Source organism: Nomascus leucogenys, chromosome 14 (genome assembly GCF_006542625.1).
Source record: "Nomascus leucogenys isolate Asia chromosome 14, Asia_NLE_v1, whole genome shotgun sequence".
Taxonomy (NCBI): Eukaryota; Metazoa; Chordata; class Mammalia; order Primates; family Hylobatidae; genus Nomascus; species Nomascus leucogenys.
In genome coordinates, this window is record NC_044394.1 from 680,169 (window position 1) to 698,739 (window position 18,571).

The window sequence follows — 18,571 nt, forward strand, 5'->3', positions numbered from 1 at the left end:
AAAAAAATTAGCCGGCTGTGGTGGCGGGAGCCTGTAATCCCAGCTGCTTTGGAGGCTGAGGCAGGAGAATTGCTTGAACCTGGGAGACGGAAGTTGCAGTGAGCCAAGAACATGCCACTGCACTCCAGCCTGGGTGACAGAGCAAGACTCTGTCTCGGAAAAAAAAAAAAAAAAAAAAAGAAAACAATGCTAGGAGGTTAGGAGGTTTTCATTTTTACAACGAATTCCTAGTACAATGTTACTTCTGTCTGGAACACATATGTGGATGTGCCTGGATTACACACGGGGAGGACAGGGAGGAATCCTCTTCTCAAACAATCCTCATATAACTAAACATAAAAAGAAGCATGTATTCAAACAAAAACACATACATATCTCTGGATACATACACAGACACACATTTAAACATTCATGTATGAATCCTCTTTCCTTTTTTAAAAAGCCACTTCCTACCCTCACAGTCAAAAGTGGCAAGAGAGTTAAGTAACACAGAAAGCTAAGATATTCAAATATATTACTCAAGTGCCCTAAAACACACAGATCCAGAAACAATTTCTAAAGAAGCTGAAAATAATTATAGTCTAATAGTCTTCGGATAATACAAATTAAATAAATACAGAAAACATAGGCTAATAACTTGCCTCTATTTTCATGGCCTTTGGCTGCACCACATATATTTTGTTCCTATAGCCACACCAGACTTTGTCATGTACCACAGTCATGCAACGGATGGAGTGATGAGGCCGTCCAAGGTCTAAGAGGTGATAGTTTGACAAATCCCACTGCCCGTCTTTAAAAGAAATAAAAGGTTATAGTAAATGCATACCACCTGTTACTTAATTTCAGCACAAGAAACATTTTATTTGTTGTATAATTAAATTTATTGAGGAAGCACTCAAAGTACCATGTACTAAGTATACCTTTTATTTGCAGCCTGGGTTCTTCTATTCCATAAGCTGCAAAGTTGGAAGAGACCCTCAAAGGTCATCTGCTTCAAACTGCCACCCAGTACCTAGACCCCCTTTAAAACATGGTCACAAAAGCAGTGATGTGATGATAAATCAGTTACAAGTTATCTGTTTATCATAATATTTTTCTAATTAGAATGGACTTAGGGTTATTTTGGGAATAACGTCTCACTCACGTGCATTTTGATGTATTTTCTTGGGTAGAAGTTGAGGGCAACTCATTGCTAACACTTTAGGAATTATGCATACTACATTTTCAGTGATAATAGAAACATGAAGGAGAACCAGTCACCAGAACCTCGCTTTGCTTTGTTAGCTTTTGTGAGCACACTGCCTCACAAAGCAGCCATTCTATTTTCAGACAGCTTTAATTGAAAAATATTACCCACACCTAGCTAACGTCTGTCTTTTTGTATGTAACCACCCATTCGTCTGCAGTCTTGCAGGGTGGAAACAAAAGAATAAATCCAGTCCAAACTTCTTCATTACAGCCCTATGTCTTCTCTTTTCAAAACCAAGTATCTTTGGCACGTGCTCTGTACCTACCACAGTTTATAGACCCTTCGTCCTAACTCTGTTTTGTTGATGTCCGTTGAATATGCTGTCTTTATCTAGCCTAGCAGAGCAGGATTATCACCAGCCTTGTCTTTGAGGCTTAAGGCATTAAACTCATATTGAGTTTATAGTCAACCTTTAGGTAATTCTCACTCTTCAGACATGTCTCCCCATCTTGCTCTTCTGAACTCAAATGCAGGACTTTACATTGACACTTACTAAATGCATTTTACTTGTCTTATTCTGTCAATATTATTTTAAATTCAATTTACCAAAACATTCATTGTTTCATTTTTTTTCTAGGCTTTTCCACTTATTAGCTGAGTGGCCATGAAAAAGTTACCAAAATGCTCTGTGTTTCAGTTTCCTCATCTATAAAATGAGAATGACCAGGGAACTTTCTTAATAATTTACTGTAAAGATTAAACAGCTGAAAAAGGTAAAATGGAGCCCTCTCGCTCTTTGATGATACGGAGTCATTAACCAGCAATTTTCAGGTACCAATCAATTACAAAAGCACCTAACTGTCATCTACTCCACATTTCCTCAGCCCAGAAAGATAGGAGATTTTGGGAAAAGCCTTTCTAAAATCCAAATTCAGGGTATCTATGTTTCATAATACTTCCCAGATACACCAATCAAGTGGGTAGAAAATGATGTATCATTTTTGGTTGACACAAGTACCAAGGAGTTATGGAGCAAATACATACTAAATTCCCTCAACTTAATTCATTCAAGGTAGGGTTTCTGATACCACCACCCTTCTATAGATGAAACAATGGTTTTAAAGGGGGAAAATATAAATAAGGTGACATGAAAATGATTAAACCTTACCCAATTAAAATTCTTTAAAAAAAAGTCCAAATGTTAAGTGGACACAAATTATTTTTAAAACATAGGACATTAAAAAAACACCAAGTTTCTCCGAATTGCATAAGCATATGAATGAAAAACAAATGCCTCCCTATCACATTATTTAAAAGTACCGGCCAGGCATGATGGCTCATGCCTGTAATCCCAGCACTTTGGGAAGCCAAGGCGGGCAGATCACGAGGTCAGGAGATCGAGACCATCCTGGCTAACACAATGAAACCCTGTCTCTACTGAAAATGCAAACAAATTAGGCCGGGCGCGGTGGCTCACGCTTGTAATCCCAGCACTTTGGGAGGCCGAGGAGGGCGGATCATGAGGTCAGGAGATTGAGACCACAGAGAAACCCCGTCTCTACTAAAAATACAAAAAATTAGCCGGGCGGGGTGGCGGGCGCCTGTAGTCCCAGCTACTCGGAGAGGCTGAGGCAGGAGAATGGCGTGAACCTGGGAGGTGGAGCTTGCAGTGAGCCGAGACTGCGCCACTGCACTCCAGCCTGGGCAACAGAGCGAGACTCCGTCTCAAAAAAAAAAAAAAAAAAAAAGAAAATGCAAACAAATTAGCTGGGCGTGGTGGCAGGCGCCTGTAGTACAGCTACTCGGGAGGCTGAGGCAGGAGAATGGTGTGAACCTGGGAGGCAGAGCTTGCAGTGAGCTGAGATCGCGCCACTGCACTCCAGCCTGGGTGACACAGCGAGACTCCATCTCAAAAAATAAAATAAAATAAAATAAAAGTACCATAAAATGCCCATTGTGGTAAACATATTTTCCCTAAGGTATCTGTTAATGTATACCTCCATGCACACACTAATATATTTACTGATGTTGTGTACTGTTAGTATTTATTCTTTATCCTACTGAGTATCATTTCTTTAAAACATAAACCAATCTACTTAAAAATGCTTTGCAAAGCAACAAATTAGTGTCCATGTTATATACACATCACCACTCACCCACTCCTCTGTGAAAGATTGCAAGGGTGCCATCAGCCAGGGCTACTAACACGATTCCCTTCACGTGGCTGCAAACAGGAAAGGGGAGTTCAGAACTCTCCATTCAGGAACACAGAAGGGACCACACGCTACTGAACTAGCTCAGGGCCCCACAATCTGTGATGAGTTAAGGAGCCGACACCAGAATATAAATGAACACACTGCTTTCTTCACTGTGCATGTCCTGCTAGGAAAAAATGTCAGCTGAACTAAATAAACAGTATGAGTGGTATCTCAGTTGTTTCACTTTCTGGCCCAAGCTTCTCCTCTCATCACAGACAATCAACACAAACTCCAAAGACCAGAGACACGCACCTTGAGTGGAACCAACAGAGTCAGCCCTGTGGGCTCAGAGATAAACTGTCCGATTTTTGATAGTGAACACATAGAAAAGAACTAGTAAACCAATGCCCCAGTCAACATATTCACAAGCCATAAAGAATATTCTAAAGTAAACATAAATTAATAGGTAATTGGTTATTTCCTGCAGTGCTAAAGAAATTGCAGTATGGTGGGGACTCAATCAAGCAAGTTTTCCTTTCTACTTCGTTTTCTATTATACAGTTTCATTCTCACTTAACTTCTCTAGTTCCATAAAAAGGGTTAAAAAAACAAACAAATTGGATACTAATTTAGTCATGAAACATGTATTAGCTTTCAAAGTCTTAAAATCTAGTTTACACCAAAATGCATAGTTTTAACAAGAAGAATTTCCAAAATAAAACTTACACAATACTGAGAATCGAATCTTTAAGCTTAATGGAATGGAGACATTTCCTCCACTGGGCTACAGATGAATGGACATACAAACTGCAAGAACAAAGGCAACACTGGTAAGGCATAGAGAACATCAAGACATTGCATATATCTAACAATGATCGCAAAGTTCATTCAGAAGGAAAGAAGAGTAACATACAAATTTTAGGAAAAGGTGCTGCTGCTTTTGTGCAATGGTCAGAAAAGAAAAATGAGAGTGAGGGTAGGCCTAAGGTAAACAAATAGGCTGCTGAGCAAAGAGAAACATGAAGACCGAAAAGCAGGAACTAGTGCAATGCACAGTCAGTTTCACACAGTTAGTCCTTGGGCAAAACTCTTTTTGTGAATTGCCTTACCTCTCTACTACACTGACCTATAACTTTTGGATGACAGAGTGGCCCACATAGGGAGTGGCAAACTATGGCCTACAGGCCAGATCCAGTCTGCCACCTGTTTTAATTCCAGCCTGCAAGCTAAGAATAGTTTTTACATTTTTAAAGATGTGTATGTGGGGGAAATCAGGGGTATTTTGTGACAGGGGAGATTTATATGAAATTCAAACTTCAGTGTCCATAATGCTCTACTGGAAGACAGTTACACTAAATTTGCCAACTCTTCACTTTATAGTATTGGACTCATATGAAAGAGACGTACTACAGGTTGAGTAACCCTTATTTGAAATGCTTGGGACCAGAGGTGTTTGGATTTCTGACTTTTTCAGATTGTAGAATGTTTACATTATACATAACAGTTGAGTATTCCTAATTCAAAAATCCAAAATGCTCCAATGAGCATTACCTGCCAGCGTCATAACAGTGTCAAAGAGTTTCAAATTTTGGATTAGAGATGCTCAACAGTAATCTTGCTTAACCTTTGTAAATGCACAATTTTGTACAACTCTCCACACAACTGGAAAGTGAACCACATAATATTAGTTATCATCATCTGACTTTTCAGATTGTGATTTGTTTTACCTATCTTAGTAAAAAATTCACTAAAAGTTGGGATTGGGCCTTCCTGCAGCCAAAATGTTGGTTTAATCCCTGTTTTCCTGCCCACATTCTAGCCTACATAAATTAAATATTCTCTGTCTTTGTGCTGTTCAGGATCTTCTATTTCTGGAGCACCTCGATTTTAAAATTTACGTACCTCTTCTTCCAAGAATATTATAGAAAGGGAACATTCTGTGACAAAGAAACATATGGCTTACTATTCAGAAACAGGGCAAGTCCAGTTTATGTGGTAGTTGCAACATAACATCAAATTGTGTGTATATATAAAATTCTTTGCATTAATCCACACTTTTGGTATTTGTTTACCATATTTTACTTATCTTCTGATTTCAAAAGCAAAAGTAAAACAATAAACATATTCTAATGTTAAAAGTGTTGACACCTACCAGCCATTTTGAGCTCCAAGCCACATAGTTGGTAAAAGACTACTCATTTTCTGGGCTTCTTCTCTCACCAGGTCTTGTTCATTTGGCAGTACTGATATTTGATCTTTATATGCATCTGAGTCATTGCTGGAAAAGGAAGGGCAAAAGGAAAGAAATCTGAGTATACTTAACTATAGTTATAGTTTTCAGGGACTGAATACTTCTATATTTAAGTTTGTTCATTTGTTTATTATTTATTTATTTTTTAGAGATAGGGTATCACTCTGTCACCCAGGCTGGAGTACAGTGGCACAATCAGGGCTCACTGCAGCCTTGACCTCTCAGGCTCAAGTGATCTTTCCACCTCAGCCTCCTGAATAACAGGGACTAGAGGCACACACTATATCACACCTGGCTTAAACTTTTAGTTAAAAAAAAAAAAAAAAAGAAAGAAACCACAAAAATTCCAGAAAAGCAAAAGTCAAAAGCTTACATCACATATTTCAACGACTGTACCAGAAATAACATTAACAAACTAGGAAGCCCAAGGAGCAGAAAAGATAGTAAGACATGGTAATGAAATACAGCAGTTAATATTCAGACAATTACTACGGCTCTCTTATTTTGGGTTTTGTCATAGTTTCTTCTCAGGTGAGAGAGAAGGGAGGGATACACGCATACAAAAAGGAGGGAGAAATAGAAAGAATTACCTAAAATAAATTAATAAACTGAAATATGTTTAATATTCTATCACGAAACCTTTCCTTTGAATTGTCAGGGCATATTTAGTAAAAGATACATAACCAGGATATCAAATTCAAACATGACCTATTCTTAAATTAATAATTCAGGCCAGGTGCGCTGGCTCACGCCTATAATCCCAGCACTTTGGGAGGGTGAGGTGGGCGGATTTCTTGAGGCCACAAGTTCAAGACCAGCCTAGCCACCATGGTGAAACCCCATCTCTACTAAAAATACACAAATTAGCTGGGTGTGGCGGCACATGCCTACAATCCCAGCTACTTGGGAGGCTGAGGCAGAAGGATCGCTTGAACCCAGAAGGCGGAGGTTGCAGTGAGCTGAGACTGCACTGCTGCACTCCAGCCTGGGTGACAGGGTGAGATTCCATCTCCACACACACAAAAAAGAATTAAATGTTAACCCATTTATGCCAGAGGTTGCAAATTCTTTTTGTAAAAAATCAGACCTTAGCGATGACCTTGAGCAGTAGGATATGAATAACTCCCACAAGCTTAGCATTCCAATAATGGACCACTAGGCATAAATGGGTTATTAATTAATCTTTCTTACTTTATACACTAAGAATATTAAACTTTAAAAAGGATCTAGTTTAAAGAGACTTTCTTCTAGAGCAGATCTAGAAAAGGCAGGAAAGAAAATGAAATAATTCACTAAATGGGCCTAGATTAACCAACCCTTTAAAGGAAGAGCCTAAAACAAATAGTTTTCTTTGGTTTGTTTGTTTTCTGAGACAGAGTCTTGCTCTGTTTCCCAGGCGGCAGTGCAGTGGTGAGATCATGGCTCACTGTAGCCTCCAGCTCCCAGGGCTCAAGCAATCCTCCCACCTCAGCCTCCTGAGTAGCTGGGACCACAGGTGCATGCTACCATGCCCAGCTAATCATTAAGTTTTTTGTAAAAATGAGGGTCTCACTATGTTGTTCAGGTTGGTCTTGAACTCCTGGACTCAAGCAATCCTCCTGCTCAGCCTCCCAAAGTGCTGGGATTATAGGCATGAGCCACTGGAACCATCTGAATTGTTTTTTAATAAAATATTTGCATGAAAACTAAATTCAAAAAGGTCATCCACACCCATGTGGGAAACTTGTACAATGGCAGATTTAAACAATGGCCAATTTTGCTGATAACTGGAGTGAAAATTAGAGTAGGGATGGGATTAAAATGACAAAGAATTACTAATAGAATGGCCGGGCGCGGTGGCTCACGCTTGTAATCCCAGCACTTTGGGAGGCTGAGGCGGGCGGATCACGAGGTCAGGAGATCGAGACCACGGTGAAACCCCGTCTCTACTAAAAATACAAAAAAAATTAGCCGGGCGTGGAGGCGGGCGCCTGTAGTCCCAGCTACTTGGAGAGGCTGAGGCAGGAGAATGGCGTGAACCCGGGAGGCGGAGCTTGCAGTGAGCCGAGATTGCGCCACTGCACTCCAGCCTGGGCGACAGAGCGAGACTCCGTCTCCAAAAAAAAAAAAAAAAAAAAGAATTACTAATAGAATGGAAGACAGTAAGTACAAAAAAAAAGAAAAAAAAAACCAGACCAGAGGAGAAAATGAACAGAAAGATTTTGACTAATATATAGTCATACACCTGGTAAAACCATTTTGGAAAATGATGGACAGCATATATGGTGGTGGTTCCACAAGATTATACTACTATATTTTTACAGTACCTTGTGCATGTTTACATACACAAATACTTATTGTTATGTTCCAATTATCTACAGTATTCAGTACAGTAACATGCTGTACAGGTTTCTAGCCTAGGAGCAATGGGCTATACCATATGGCCTAGGTGTGTGATAAGTCATACCATCTAGATTTGTGTAAATGCACTCTATGATGTTCACACAATGATGAAATCACCTAATGACACATTTCTCAGAACATATCCCCATTGTTGACTGATGCATGATTATACTTTTATAGATAAGATTTTTAAAAAAAATTGGAAGGTGTACAGAAGAAATGGGGGGGAATATCCAGCGAGAATGATGGAGAGGGAATACATGAAGTTATCACAAGAATAGGTATCTTTTAATCCACCATAGTGACACTAATTAGTGGAAATCTTTTGACTGTTTGAGATTATTTTGGTTCCTTTTATTTGTGCACTTCACCCAGTTTCCTAAGTTGATGACCCATTATTATACCTCGACTGATACACTGGGGAGAGGTCTTCTGGGATCTGAACTCCCAAAGGATCTGTAAAGACATGCTCTGTGTAGACGCCAGTTTGGGTGACGTCCACTGTGTCTTCAGCTGACCCCGCATTCCCTTCTGTAGCTTCAGTTGCTTCTTCTGCTGTTGGAACATTTTCATCAACCTCACTATTTTCTGCTTCCATTTCTACAAAGTAAATAAAACACTATTCTGAGTCTGGGCTTTTCTCCTCCAATTATTTCCCCACACAAACCCCTGTTATAGAATTCCATTCCATCTACCCACTCCTTCACACTGTATCAAGAAATTAAGAATTCTTGATTCCATTTAACAGTCATTACAGCATCTTTTTTTTTTTTTTTTGAGACGGAGTCTTGCTCTGTTGCCCAGGCTGGAGTGCAGTGGCGCGATCTCGGCTCACTGCAAGCTCCACCTCCCAGGTTCATGCCATTCTCCTGCCTCAGCCTCCCGGGTAGTTGGGACTACAGGCGCCCACCACCACGCCCGGCTAATTTTTTGTATTTTTTAGTAGAGATGGGGTTTCACTGTGTTAGCCAGGATAGTCTTGATCTCCTGACCTTGTGATCTGCCCGCCTTGGCCTCCCAAAGCGCTGGGATTACAGGTGTGAGCCACCGCACCCAGCCTACAGCATCTTCTTTCAAGTTCTTTCAACCTTGTTACTTAAGATCTAAGTTAAGTCTATAATGAGGTATCTGAGGGTAGCCTTAGACTCTATACAGATGGCAGGTAAAGAGAATGGATATACCTGGTGGTTTATCCATCACTGGAGAAGCACCATTGGTACTAGGGGAAGTGGCAGCTCCTGTCACACCTTCTGCAGAACAACCAACCACTGTGATGCCTCCTAACAGGCTGTCTGTCTCTGCTGAGCTGTTGCTTGTCATGCTTCCACATAAAGATGCTTTGTCTACCTGACCAGATTCTGAAAGATCTTCTCCTGCAGGGTAGTCTGTTTCTCGTGCACCTGAAAAATAAATCTTCTTGTAACAGCAAAGTAAACTTCTATAAATAACATTTTTTTCACTAAAACAATTACAGGTTTGAAATGAGAGTTATGCAGGTGAGATGTACAGCTAGTTGAATACAGGTAGCATTAAATTTACATAAACAAATCTTCACAATATGGGAAGGTAACTTAAAAAAGTAAGAAAATACTTCTATTAACACAAGTGCAAATAAACATAAAAATGTCAGAAAATAAACTTTTTTTTTTTTTTTTTTTTTTTGAGACAGAGTCTTACTCTGTCGCCCAGGCTGGAGTACAGTGGCATGATTTCAGCTCACTGCAACCTCCGCCTCCTGGGCCTAAGTGATTCTCCTGCCTCAGCCTCCTGAGTAGCTGGGACTACCGATGTGAGCCAGCACACCTGGCTAATTTTTGTAGCTTTGGTAGAGACAGGGTTTCGGTATGTTGGTCAGGCTGGTCTTGAACTCCTGGCCTCAAGGGATCCACCAACCTCAGACAAGTCCTAGGATTATAAGCGTGAGCCACCAGGCCTAGCCAGCTTCTGTTCTTAGTGAGCTCCTCAGCAGCCACAGGTTAAAAACAACCAAATTATATCTGACAACGTCAGCCAAAAAAAAATTCTTTTAAATCATCAAGACTACTGCTACTACTTGAAGTACAAGCTTCTATCCATTACTGTTAAAAATTAAATACCCCAAGTATATAGGGTGACTTAGATATTAGTAAAACATTAAAAACTAAGCATTTATAATATAAAAATATTTACAATATAAAAATATCATTTTTTAATTTAGAAAATTGTTTTATTTATATCACACTAAAAACTTATTGCAGTAAAAATAATATATATATAAACAAAATTTGCCACTTTAACCATTTAAGAGTGTACAATTCAGTGGCATTAATATTTATAACATTGTGTAGCCATCACCATTATTTTTTTTTTTTGGCGACAGAGTTTCACTCTTGTTGCCCAGGCTGGTGTGCAACGGTACAGTCTTGGCTCACTGCAACCTCCGCCTCCCAGGTTCAAGCAATTCTCCTGCCTCAGCCTCCCAAGTAGCTGTGGACAAGAGCCTGCCACTGCACCTGGCTAATTTTTATATTTTTAGTAGGGACGGGGTTTTACCATGTTGGCCAGGCTGGTCTCGAACTCCTGACCTCAGGTGATCCGCCCACCTCAGCCTCCCAAAGTATCAGGATTACAGGCATAAGCCACCATGCCAGGCCTTTATTTATTTATTTATTTATTTTTTTTTTAAACACAGGGTCTTACTCCCGTTGCCCAGGTGGGTGTGTAGTGGTGAATCGTAGCTCACTGCAGTCTCGACCTCCCAGGCTCAAGTTCTCCTCCCGCCTCATTTTTTGATTTTTTGTGCAAAAGAGGTCTCACTACATTGCCCAGACTGGTGTCGAACTTCTGGGCTCAACTGATCGTCCCACCTTGGCCTCTGAAAGTGCTGGGATTATGACTGTGAACCTCCATGCCTGGCCTATTTCTAAAGCTTTTCCGTCACCTCACATAGAAACTCTTATGTTTTTATGAATTTGCCTATTCTAGATATCTCATATAAGTGGAATCATATAATATTTGTCCTTTTGTGTCCGACTTATTTCCTTTGGCATAGTGTTTCCAAGGTTCATCTGTGTTATAACATGTGTCAGAACTTCTACCTAGATGATAATGCATTGTACTCTTAAAAATTTGTTAAGAGGGCTGGGCATCCCAGTACTTTGGGAGGCCAAGGCAGGCAGATCACTTGAGCCCAGGAGTTCCAGACCAGCCTGGGCAACATGGTGAAACCCTGCCTACAAAAAGTACAAACAACTTAGCCAGGTGTGGTAGTGTGCACCTGTGGTCCCAGCTACTCGGGAGGCTGAGCTGGGAGGATCACTTGAGCCCGGGAGGTCATGGCTGCAATGAGTTGTGACTGCACCACTGCAATCCAGCCTGGGCAACAGAGTGAGGCCCTGTCTCAAAAAACAAAAACAAAAAATTTGTTAAGAGGGTAGATCTCAGGCTGGGTTTAGTGGCTCATGCCTGTAATCCCAGCACTTTGGGAGGCCGAAGCGGGTGGATCACTTGAGGTCAGGAGTTCAAGACTAACCTGACTGCCGGGCGTGGTGGGTCACGCCTATAATCTCAGCACTTTGGGAGACCAAGGCGGGCAGATCACGAGGTCTAGGAGTTCGAGACCAGCCTGGCCAATATGGTGACACCCTGTTTCTACCAAAAATACAAAAATTAGCCGGGTGTAGTGACTCATGCCTGTAGTCCCAGCTACTTGGGAGGCTAAGGCAAAAGAATCGCTTGAACCCAGGAGGTAGAGGTTGCAGTAAGCCAAGATGGTGCCACTGCACTCCAGTGTGAGTGACAGAGTAAGACTCCATTTCAAAAAAAAAAAAAAAAAAAAAGACTAGCCTGACCAACATGGTGAAACCCCATCTCTAGTAAAAATGCAAACAATTAGCCGGGAGTGGTGGCAGGTGCCTGTAATTCCAGCTACTCAGGAGGCTAAGGCAAGAGAATCACTTGAACCCAGAAGGTGGAGGTTGCAGTGAGCCAAGATCATGCCACTGCACTCCAGCCTGGGTGACAGAGTAAGACTCTGTCTCAAAAAAAAAAAGTAGATCTCATATTAAGTGTTCCACAATAAAATACAAAAAAGAACTTCATTTCTTTTTATGGCTGAATAATATTCCAACATATGGATGTATCACATACACTTCCTTAATTTTTAAACTAATGTTTTAACATCGCATAACGTTTAATCCAAAACTTTGAAGACCTTTCCTTATTAATTAATCCAAACAGTCCTCTGGCTCCCAGTTATTTTCTCATATTCCCACTGTTTTATTTTCTTCACAGTATTTTTCACTACCTGAAAATATCTTCTTTATTCAATGGTTTCCAGTTTGTTTTTTAATCTTCCCTAACTAGAACATAAGCTTCATGACAGCAAGGTACAGAACTGCATCTTCAGCTGCTACATCAGTGCCCAGCAGGTAGGTGGTATGGATGGAGGGGAGGGCAGAGAAACGCATGACTCACTCTTACCTGGCACACTTGCAATGCACAGAACATGAGAGTTGCAAACAGTGAAACTGTCTAGGATGTTGCCAGGTTGAACAGCATCAATAATAAGTACTTTTGTAGCCGAATGAGTGCTGGTACAGATCCAAACTAGACTGGATAATTCTTCTTGATTTTTTAACTCCTTCTGCTGCTCCTGTACAGACAAAGGAGGAAAAATGTTTAAAACAATATGTATGTGCAAATATTCATAAGGTGGTGCTGTTACAGTAAAAGGCAATACTATTTCAAATTTACTTCCAAATTATTTGGAAGGGTAAAAATACAACCACTGATGTGGTTTGGCTGCGTCCCTACCCAAATCTCAACATGAATTATATCTCCCCGAATTCCCACATGTTGTGAGAGGGACCCAGGGGGAGGTAATTTAATCACAGGGGCCAGTCTTTCCCATGCTATTCTCATGATAGTGGATCTGATGGGTTTATTAGGGGCTTTCACTTTTGCTCCTTCCTCATTTTCTCTTGCTGCCACCATGTAAGAAGTGCCTTTCATCTCCTGTCATGATTCTGAGGTCTCCCCAGAGGTTACCTATGTAAGCCCAATTAAACCTCTTTTTCCTTCCCAGTCTCGGGTATGTGTTTATCAGCAGTATGAATACAGACTAATACAACCACCTATCAATATTAATTAGTAGATGAAAAACTAGCAGTTAGGCTGGCACAGTGGCTCACGTCTATAATCCCAGCACTTTGGGAGGCTGAGGTGGGAAGACTGCTTGAGGCCAGGAGTTTGAGACTAGCCCGGTCAACACAGTGAAACCCTCGTCTCTACAAAAAATAGAAGAATTAGCCAGGTGTGGTGGTGTGGGTGTGTAGTCCCAGCTACTCGGGTGGCTGAGGTGGACAGATCACTTGAGTCCAGCAGGTTAACACTGCAGTGAGCCATGATCATGCCACTGCACTCCAGCCTATGTGATAGAGTGAGACTCTGTCTCTAAACAGCAACACAAAACTAACAGGTAAAGCAGAACAATGATAAAACGTTCTATTATCTTGATCACTGTAGTGATTACACAGGTGTACACATGTGTCAAAACCCTGACCTATACCGATTTCAAGTGCACACTTTATTGCATGTAAATTATACCTCAATAAAATTGATTTTAAAAGGGTGCTGAGGGACAGTAAGCCAGGGCACAGTAATCCCAGTTAGAAGTTGGACCCAGAGGCAAATTTTGGATGAAAGAGTTAAACTCATAGTCTCATAAACCAGGTCAAATGTTAGTACACGCACTTACCTTAAGTTCCTGATCTAACTTATCTAAACTACTCTGAGAGGCACTTCGCTGTTTACTGCCTTCTGGATCGAAACCAGCAACGTCCTTGTAAAATACACTTGCTCCAACGACAGAACCACCATCTCTGGTCTTCCCACCAGATACATTGACTCCAACCGCACACCACAGCTGCTCAGGCGAAAAAGAAAACAGTATTAAGTCAGAAATGTTCAGAATTTTCATGTTTTCTTAAAATAACTAATGGTTGTAAATACAGGTCTTTAATATAACCTAAAATTATAAAATGAACAATAGCCTCACCATAGAAGTAATACTTACACTTTCTTGGTTTTAGAAAAAAAACTACCCAGAGTTTAGAAAACATCTCCTTTTAATTCACAATGAACTTACCTTCATTGATGTATCTTTTTCATCTAGAGGTCTGAGATAGACAGGCACAGGTAAATTTTTCATCTTATTTTCACCTTGACCATTGGTTACCTAATAATGGTGGAAGGAGGAGCGAAAAAGGCACATTAGAAAGCCTCATCAAAAGTGAACTTCTTACAGATCCACTGAGACATGAGCAAGCACTGCTGTTATTTACTCCTCGAAATCAAGTTCAGGTTTTTTTTTGTTTGTTTTTGTTTTTTTTTCTTTTGAGACAGAGTCGCTCTACTGCCCAGGCTAGAGTGCGGTGGCTTGATCATGGCTCACTGCAGCCTCAGTCTGTTGGGCTTAAGCGGTCTCCTCCCACCTCAGCCTCCAAGGTAGCTGGGACTACAGGCACAGGCCAACACACCCAGCTAATTTTTTTAATTTTTTGTAGAGACGAGGTCATGCTATGTTGCCTAGGCTGGTTTCAAACTCCCTGAGCTCAAGCCATCCTCCACCTTGGCCTCCCAAAGTGTTAGGATTATAGGCATGAGCCAATAACAGGCACCATGAGCCAATGACAGGCATCAGCCGATTTTGCCATTCTTATTTGAAAAACAGAAAAGTCAAGTTGAGCAATTCAATAAACAGGATACAATGGGAGCTCAAAAAGAGGCTCTAATTCACACATATGCGCACACAAGCACACGCATATGTGTTTGTACATGAACATGTGAGTCTTTTGGGGTAGGAATTATGGAGTAGACAGATGAAGCTCCTGAAGACCTGAACTTAATCTTAAATGAACAGTTTGAAAAGTTCCATGCCAATGATTTTTTCAACAATGATGCTGGTTTTCTAAAAAATGAAATCTTCAAATATTAAACCAGAATTGCTCTGGTTACAGCAGAGTGGGTACCTCAAACTCCATGCACTTAGCCACCCTTTATTGACTCCTCCCCTCCTCACAGACTCAAGAGCATTTCATTTGAGTTCTACAGCTCTAGAAAACAGCCTGAAAACCACCACCCTCCACACTTAAATGTGTGCCCAGTCCATGCGGCTGAGATGAGCAGGGCTGGGATGCGTACGGTGAATCCTTCATGCCCAGGCACACTCAACTCGCCCTCTTCTTTCCTGCTGGATGCTCTTACCACATGTGCATATTACCTGTTTGTACTTCTGAGGCAGACTCCAGCCAAAAGCCTGCACTCTACCGTCTTCCTTCTGAACATGTGCTTTTACCTGACGATACTGCTCTCTCTTTTGTTCTCTGCGTGAGGCTAAACTAGCTTCAGTTCTAAAAGGAAAAAAGATTTTCCTAATTACGTGAATACATTTAATTACATTTATCCCCAGTTTTATCTCTCCTCTGTCACTAAAACAGCAAAAACAACAAAAATTTACATGATTTCAAATTAGTTTATTTCAACTATAACAGCTCCTTAAAAAGTGTTATAATAGGCCAGGGATGGTGGCTCATGCCTGTAATCCCAACACTTTGGGAGGCCGAGGAGGGCAGATAGCCTGAGGTCAGGAGTTTGAGAGCAGCCTGGCCAACATGGTAAAACCCCGTCTCTGCTAAAAATACAAAAATTAGCCAGGCACGGTAGTGCGGACCTATAATCCCAGCTACTCGGGAAGCTGAGGCAGGAAAATCATTTGAACCCGGTAGAGGTTGCACTGAGCCAAGATGGTGCCACTGCACTCCAGCCTGGGGGACAAGAGCAAAACTCCATCTCAAAAAACAAACAAACAAACAAAAAAAGTGTTATACTAAAGCTGGTCTTTTTAAGTTTGTGCAGTGAATTCAGTGCCTAAGCTTTAACAGGTTAGCAAGCAGCTTTGTTACATTAAATTGAATCATCAGCCACCAAATTTATATCAGGTTTCAGATGCTGGCCATATGAAAGGGGAAAATTCTAAAGTATGTTTGGCTTTTTTATTGTTGTTGTTCATTCAACAAATATTTACTGAGAATATCCTAATGCCAGAAAACGTGCTAGAAGTGATTTAAAACTTAAGTAAATCAATATCTGCTTAGGAAGATTGATATAGGTTAGATTTTAGATCCCATTAACTTGTTTCAGAAAATAAAAATGCAAACTGATTTGGTAAACTTTGGAGTTATAAGGTAAAATATTATTAAAATGATTTTGAAAATAATTTGTCATTATTTTGGCCATTTAAATTTTCATAAGATGAGTTGCTATGTATATATACCACAGTTAACATATCTACCTATATGTCAGATACTTTACAGATAACTGTATAATTGGATCCAACCACCTTTGAGATAGGTTATCAGATTAATTTTACAGACAGAGAAACTGGGGGCTCTGAAAGGTTAATTTGCCCAAGTGTTTGTATCTAATGAGTAGTAAAGTCAGGATGGAAAACCAAGTCCTCTGACACCAACAGAAATGTTCAAACATTTAGGATAAAGGCTCATTTATCTCTAAAAGCCATTAACATTTCTATTAATAGTTATTTATCAATGTTATCATACCAGCAAAAATGAGGCATTTAAAAAAAATCCTTCTCTTTTATAAAAACTGAAAAGCAATGTTCATAAAAACTGTTGACTACAAGTAATTTACTTAAAGATAGCCAAGTTACAGAAATGATTTTTTTTTTTTTTTTTAAGATGGAGTCTCACTCTGTCACCCAGGCTAGAGCAGTGGGCACGATCTTGGCTCACTGCAACCCCGCCTCCTGGGTTCAAGTGATTCTCCTGCCTCGGCCTCCCAAGTAGCTGGGATTACAGCCACACACCACCACGCCTGGCTAATTTTTGTATTTTTCGTAGAGACGGGGTTTCACCGTATTGGCCAGACTGGTCTCGAACTCCTGACCTTGCGCTCTGCCCGCCTCGGCCTCCCAAAGTGCTGGGATTACAGGTGTGAGCCACCGTGCCCGGCCCAGAAATGATGTTTTATAGATTTACCTGAATCCTTATAGCTGATAAGAGGCCAAGAATATTCTGAACCACTAACTTAGAGCATAATGATTAATTTGGAGAAGACTTACTCCTCGCTAAGGAAATCAAAAGCTTTGGACTTATCCCCAGGGAGCTGAGATAAGGTGCTGCTTCTTTTCTTGACGGACGGAGTAACATGAGACGTGGGTGCATTGTACTTCAGATTAACAGGTGGTTCAGGCTTCTTAGTCGTGTTACTTGAGGAGCTGAAAAGTCGGCTGAAACTAAGAGAAGAAAGTATGTCTGTGTGTCACATGTACTGTGAGAAACAATCCTTGATTTTCCACAAACTTTTATGTTGAAAATTTCAGAGTACTTTTACAAGGCAATGAGTTAGAAATTGGCAAAAACAGTTTTTGTAGTCACACGCTGCAGCCTTAGCAGTAACTCACAGCCAAACTCAGACATTCAGTGAAGAGAAACTACTGCTTAGAATGGCAGGTGCCTGTTCTTTAACTAGCAATTTGTATAATGAAAGCAAGAAGCTCTTAGGTAGAGGAAACTTCTCCTACTGAATAAATATATACTTTTTTGGTTTTTTTGCTAGCTCCTACTTGGTGCAAGGTAAGAGCGATTGTTAAACAGCAAGGTTATGGCTGTGTGATGTGAATGGAAGCTTAGTATGCCAGTTCTAAAAACAGCTTATTATAATCAAGTACTAGAACACGTATTACCATGTTAACACACATTTTATACATTTTCTGATTAAGCTCACTTTAAGTAACTACTTTCAGGTCTATTTCTTTTTTAATTGACAGTTCCATTAAATAGCAGATTCACCAAAAAAGGGTAAGTTTTAATCACAGTAAACACATAGTGCCTTCTAGCACAAACATAACTCAAGCCCAATACATACGCAATACTACTCAGACCCCACAAGCACTAAATTTCTCATCTTCACTTTGTAAAGTTTCTTACAGTCACAAAACCAGCCAATCAGAAACTTATTTAACAGGGATCCAGGTCATTTTCAAGTCTCTAAATAATTCCCCATTATTTAAATTTGGCAGAGGATTGCAACAAATGCACAATCAACACGATGCAGCTTACGATATCATATTTTTTGTCCTTGAGAAGAGCCTTACCGAGTTGGCACACTATATATTAAAAAAAAAAAAGTTCAGTTTAGCTACTTAACCATTACCCCTAGTTTAAAAAAAAAAAATGAAGGAAAGAAAATGGACATAAAATCATTATTGGAAATAAATTTTGACTGTAATTTTCTTGTCTCACGTGCTGTCTAACATCTTTGTTTTTCAATACTTACAACTGCCAAATGCTTGACCTTTTTTTTTCCTGCATGGCCGGATTTTCTCGTGATGCCCTACATTCAAAAAGAAAAGAAATATTTATCAGTGAAGTATTCTACCTTTCTTTCTGAAGAACAAGAGACCCAAGAAGTTCATGGGATACACAGAGGAGAGTCAACAATTAAATTCAATAAATACTGTAGTTACTTTGACCTACCATGTGTCAGTCA

The 18,571-nt window shown here is 40.2% G+C and overlaps 1 protein-coding gene across 17 annotated transcripts in view; it reads right to left on the bottom strand.

The window, feature by feature from the left end:
- The window catches only part of SPAG9 (sperm associated antigen 9), a 158,727-nt gene that overhangs the window by 19,667 nt on the left and 120,489 nt on the right, over positions 1–18,571 (bottom strand). For all 17 annotated transcript variants that reach the window (XM_030828560.1, XM_030828569.1, XM_030828567.1 and 14 more), the window contains 12 exons: positions 18,359–18,415; positions 17,142–17,315; positions 15,282–15,411; positions 14,148–14,237; positions 13,758–13,925; positions 12,482–12,653; positions 9,202–9,420; positions 8,425–8,620; positions 5,540–5,665; positions 4,114–4,194; positions 3,346–3,413; positions 642–790 (listed from right to left, as the gene is read on the bottom strand). In XM_030828560.1, coding sequence (XP_030684420.1) covers positions 642–790; positions 3,346–3,413; positions 4,114–4,194; positions 5,540–5,665; positions 8,425–8,620; positions 9,202–9,420; positions 12,482–12,653; positions 13,758–13,925; positions 14,148–14,237; positions 15,282–15,411; positions 17,142–17,315; positions 18,359–18,415 — 1,630 coding nt within the window. The remainder of the gene's footprint in view (positions 1–641; positions 791–3,345; positions 3,414–4,113; positions 4,195–5,539; positions 5,666–8,424; positions 8,621–9,201; positions 9,421–12,481; positions 12,654–13,757; positions 13,926–14,147; positions 14,238–15,281; positions 15,412–17,141; positions 17,316–18,358; positions 18,416–18,571) is intronic.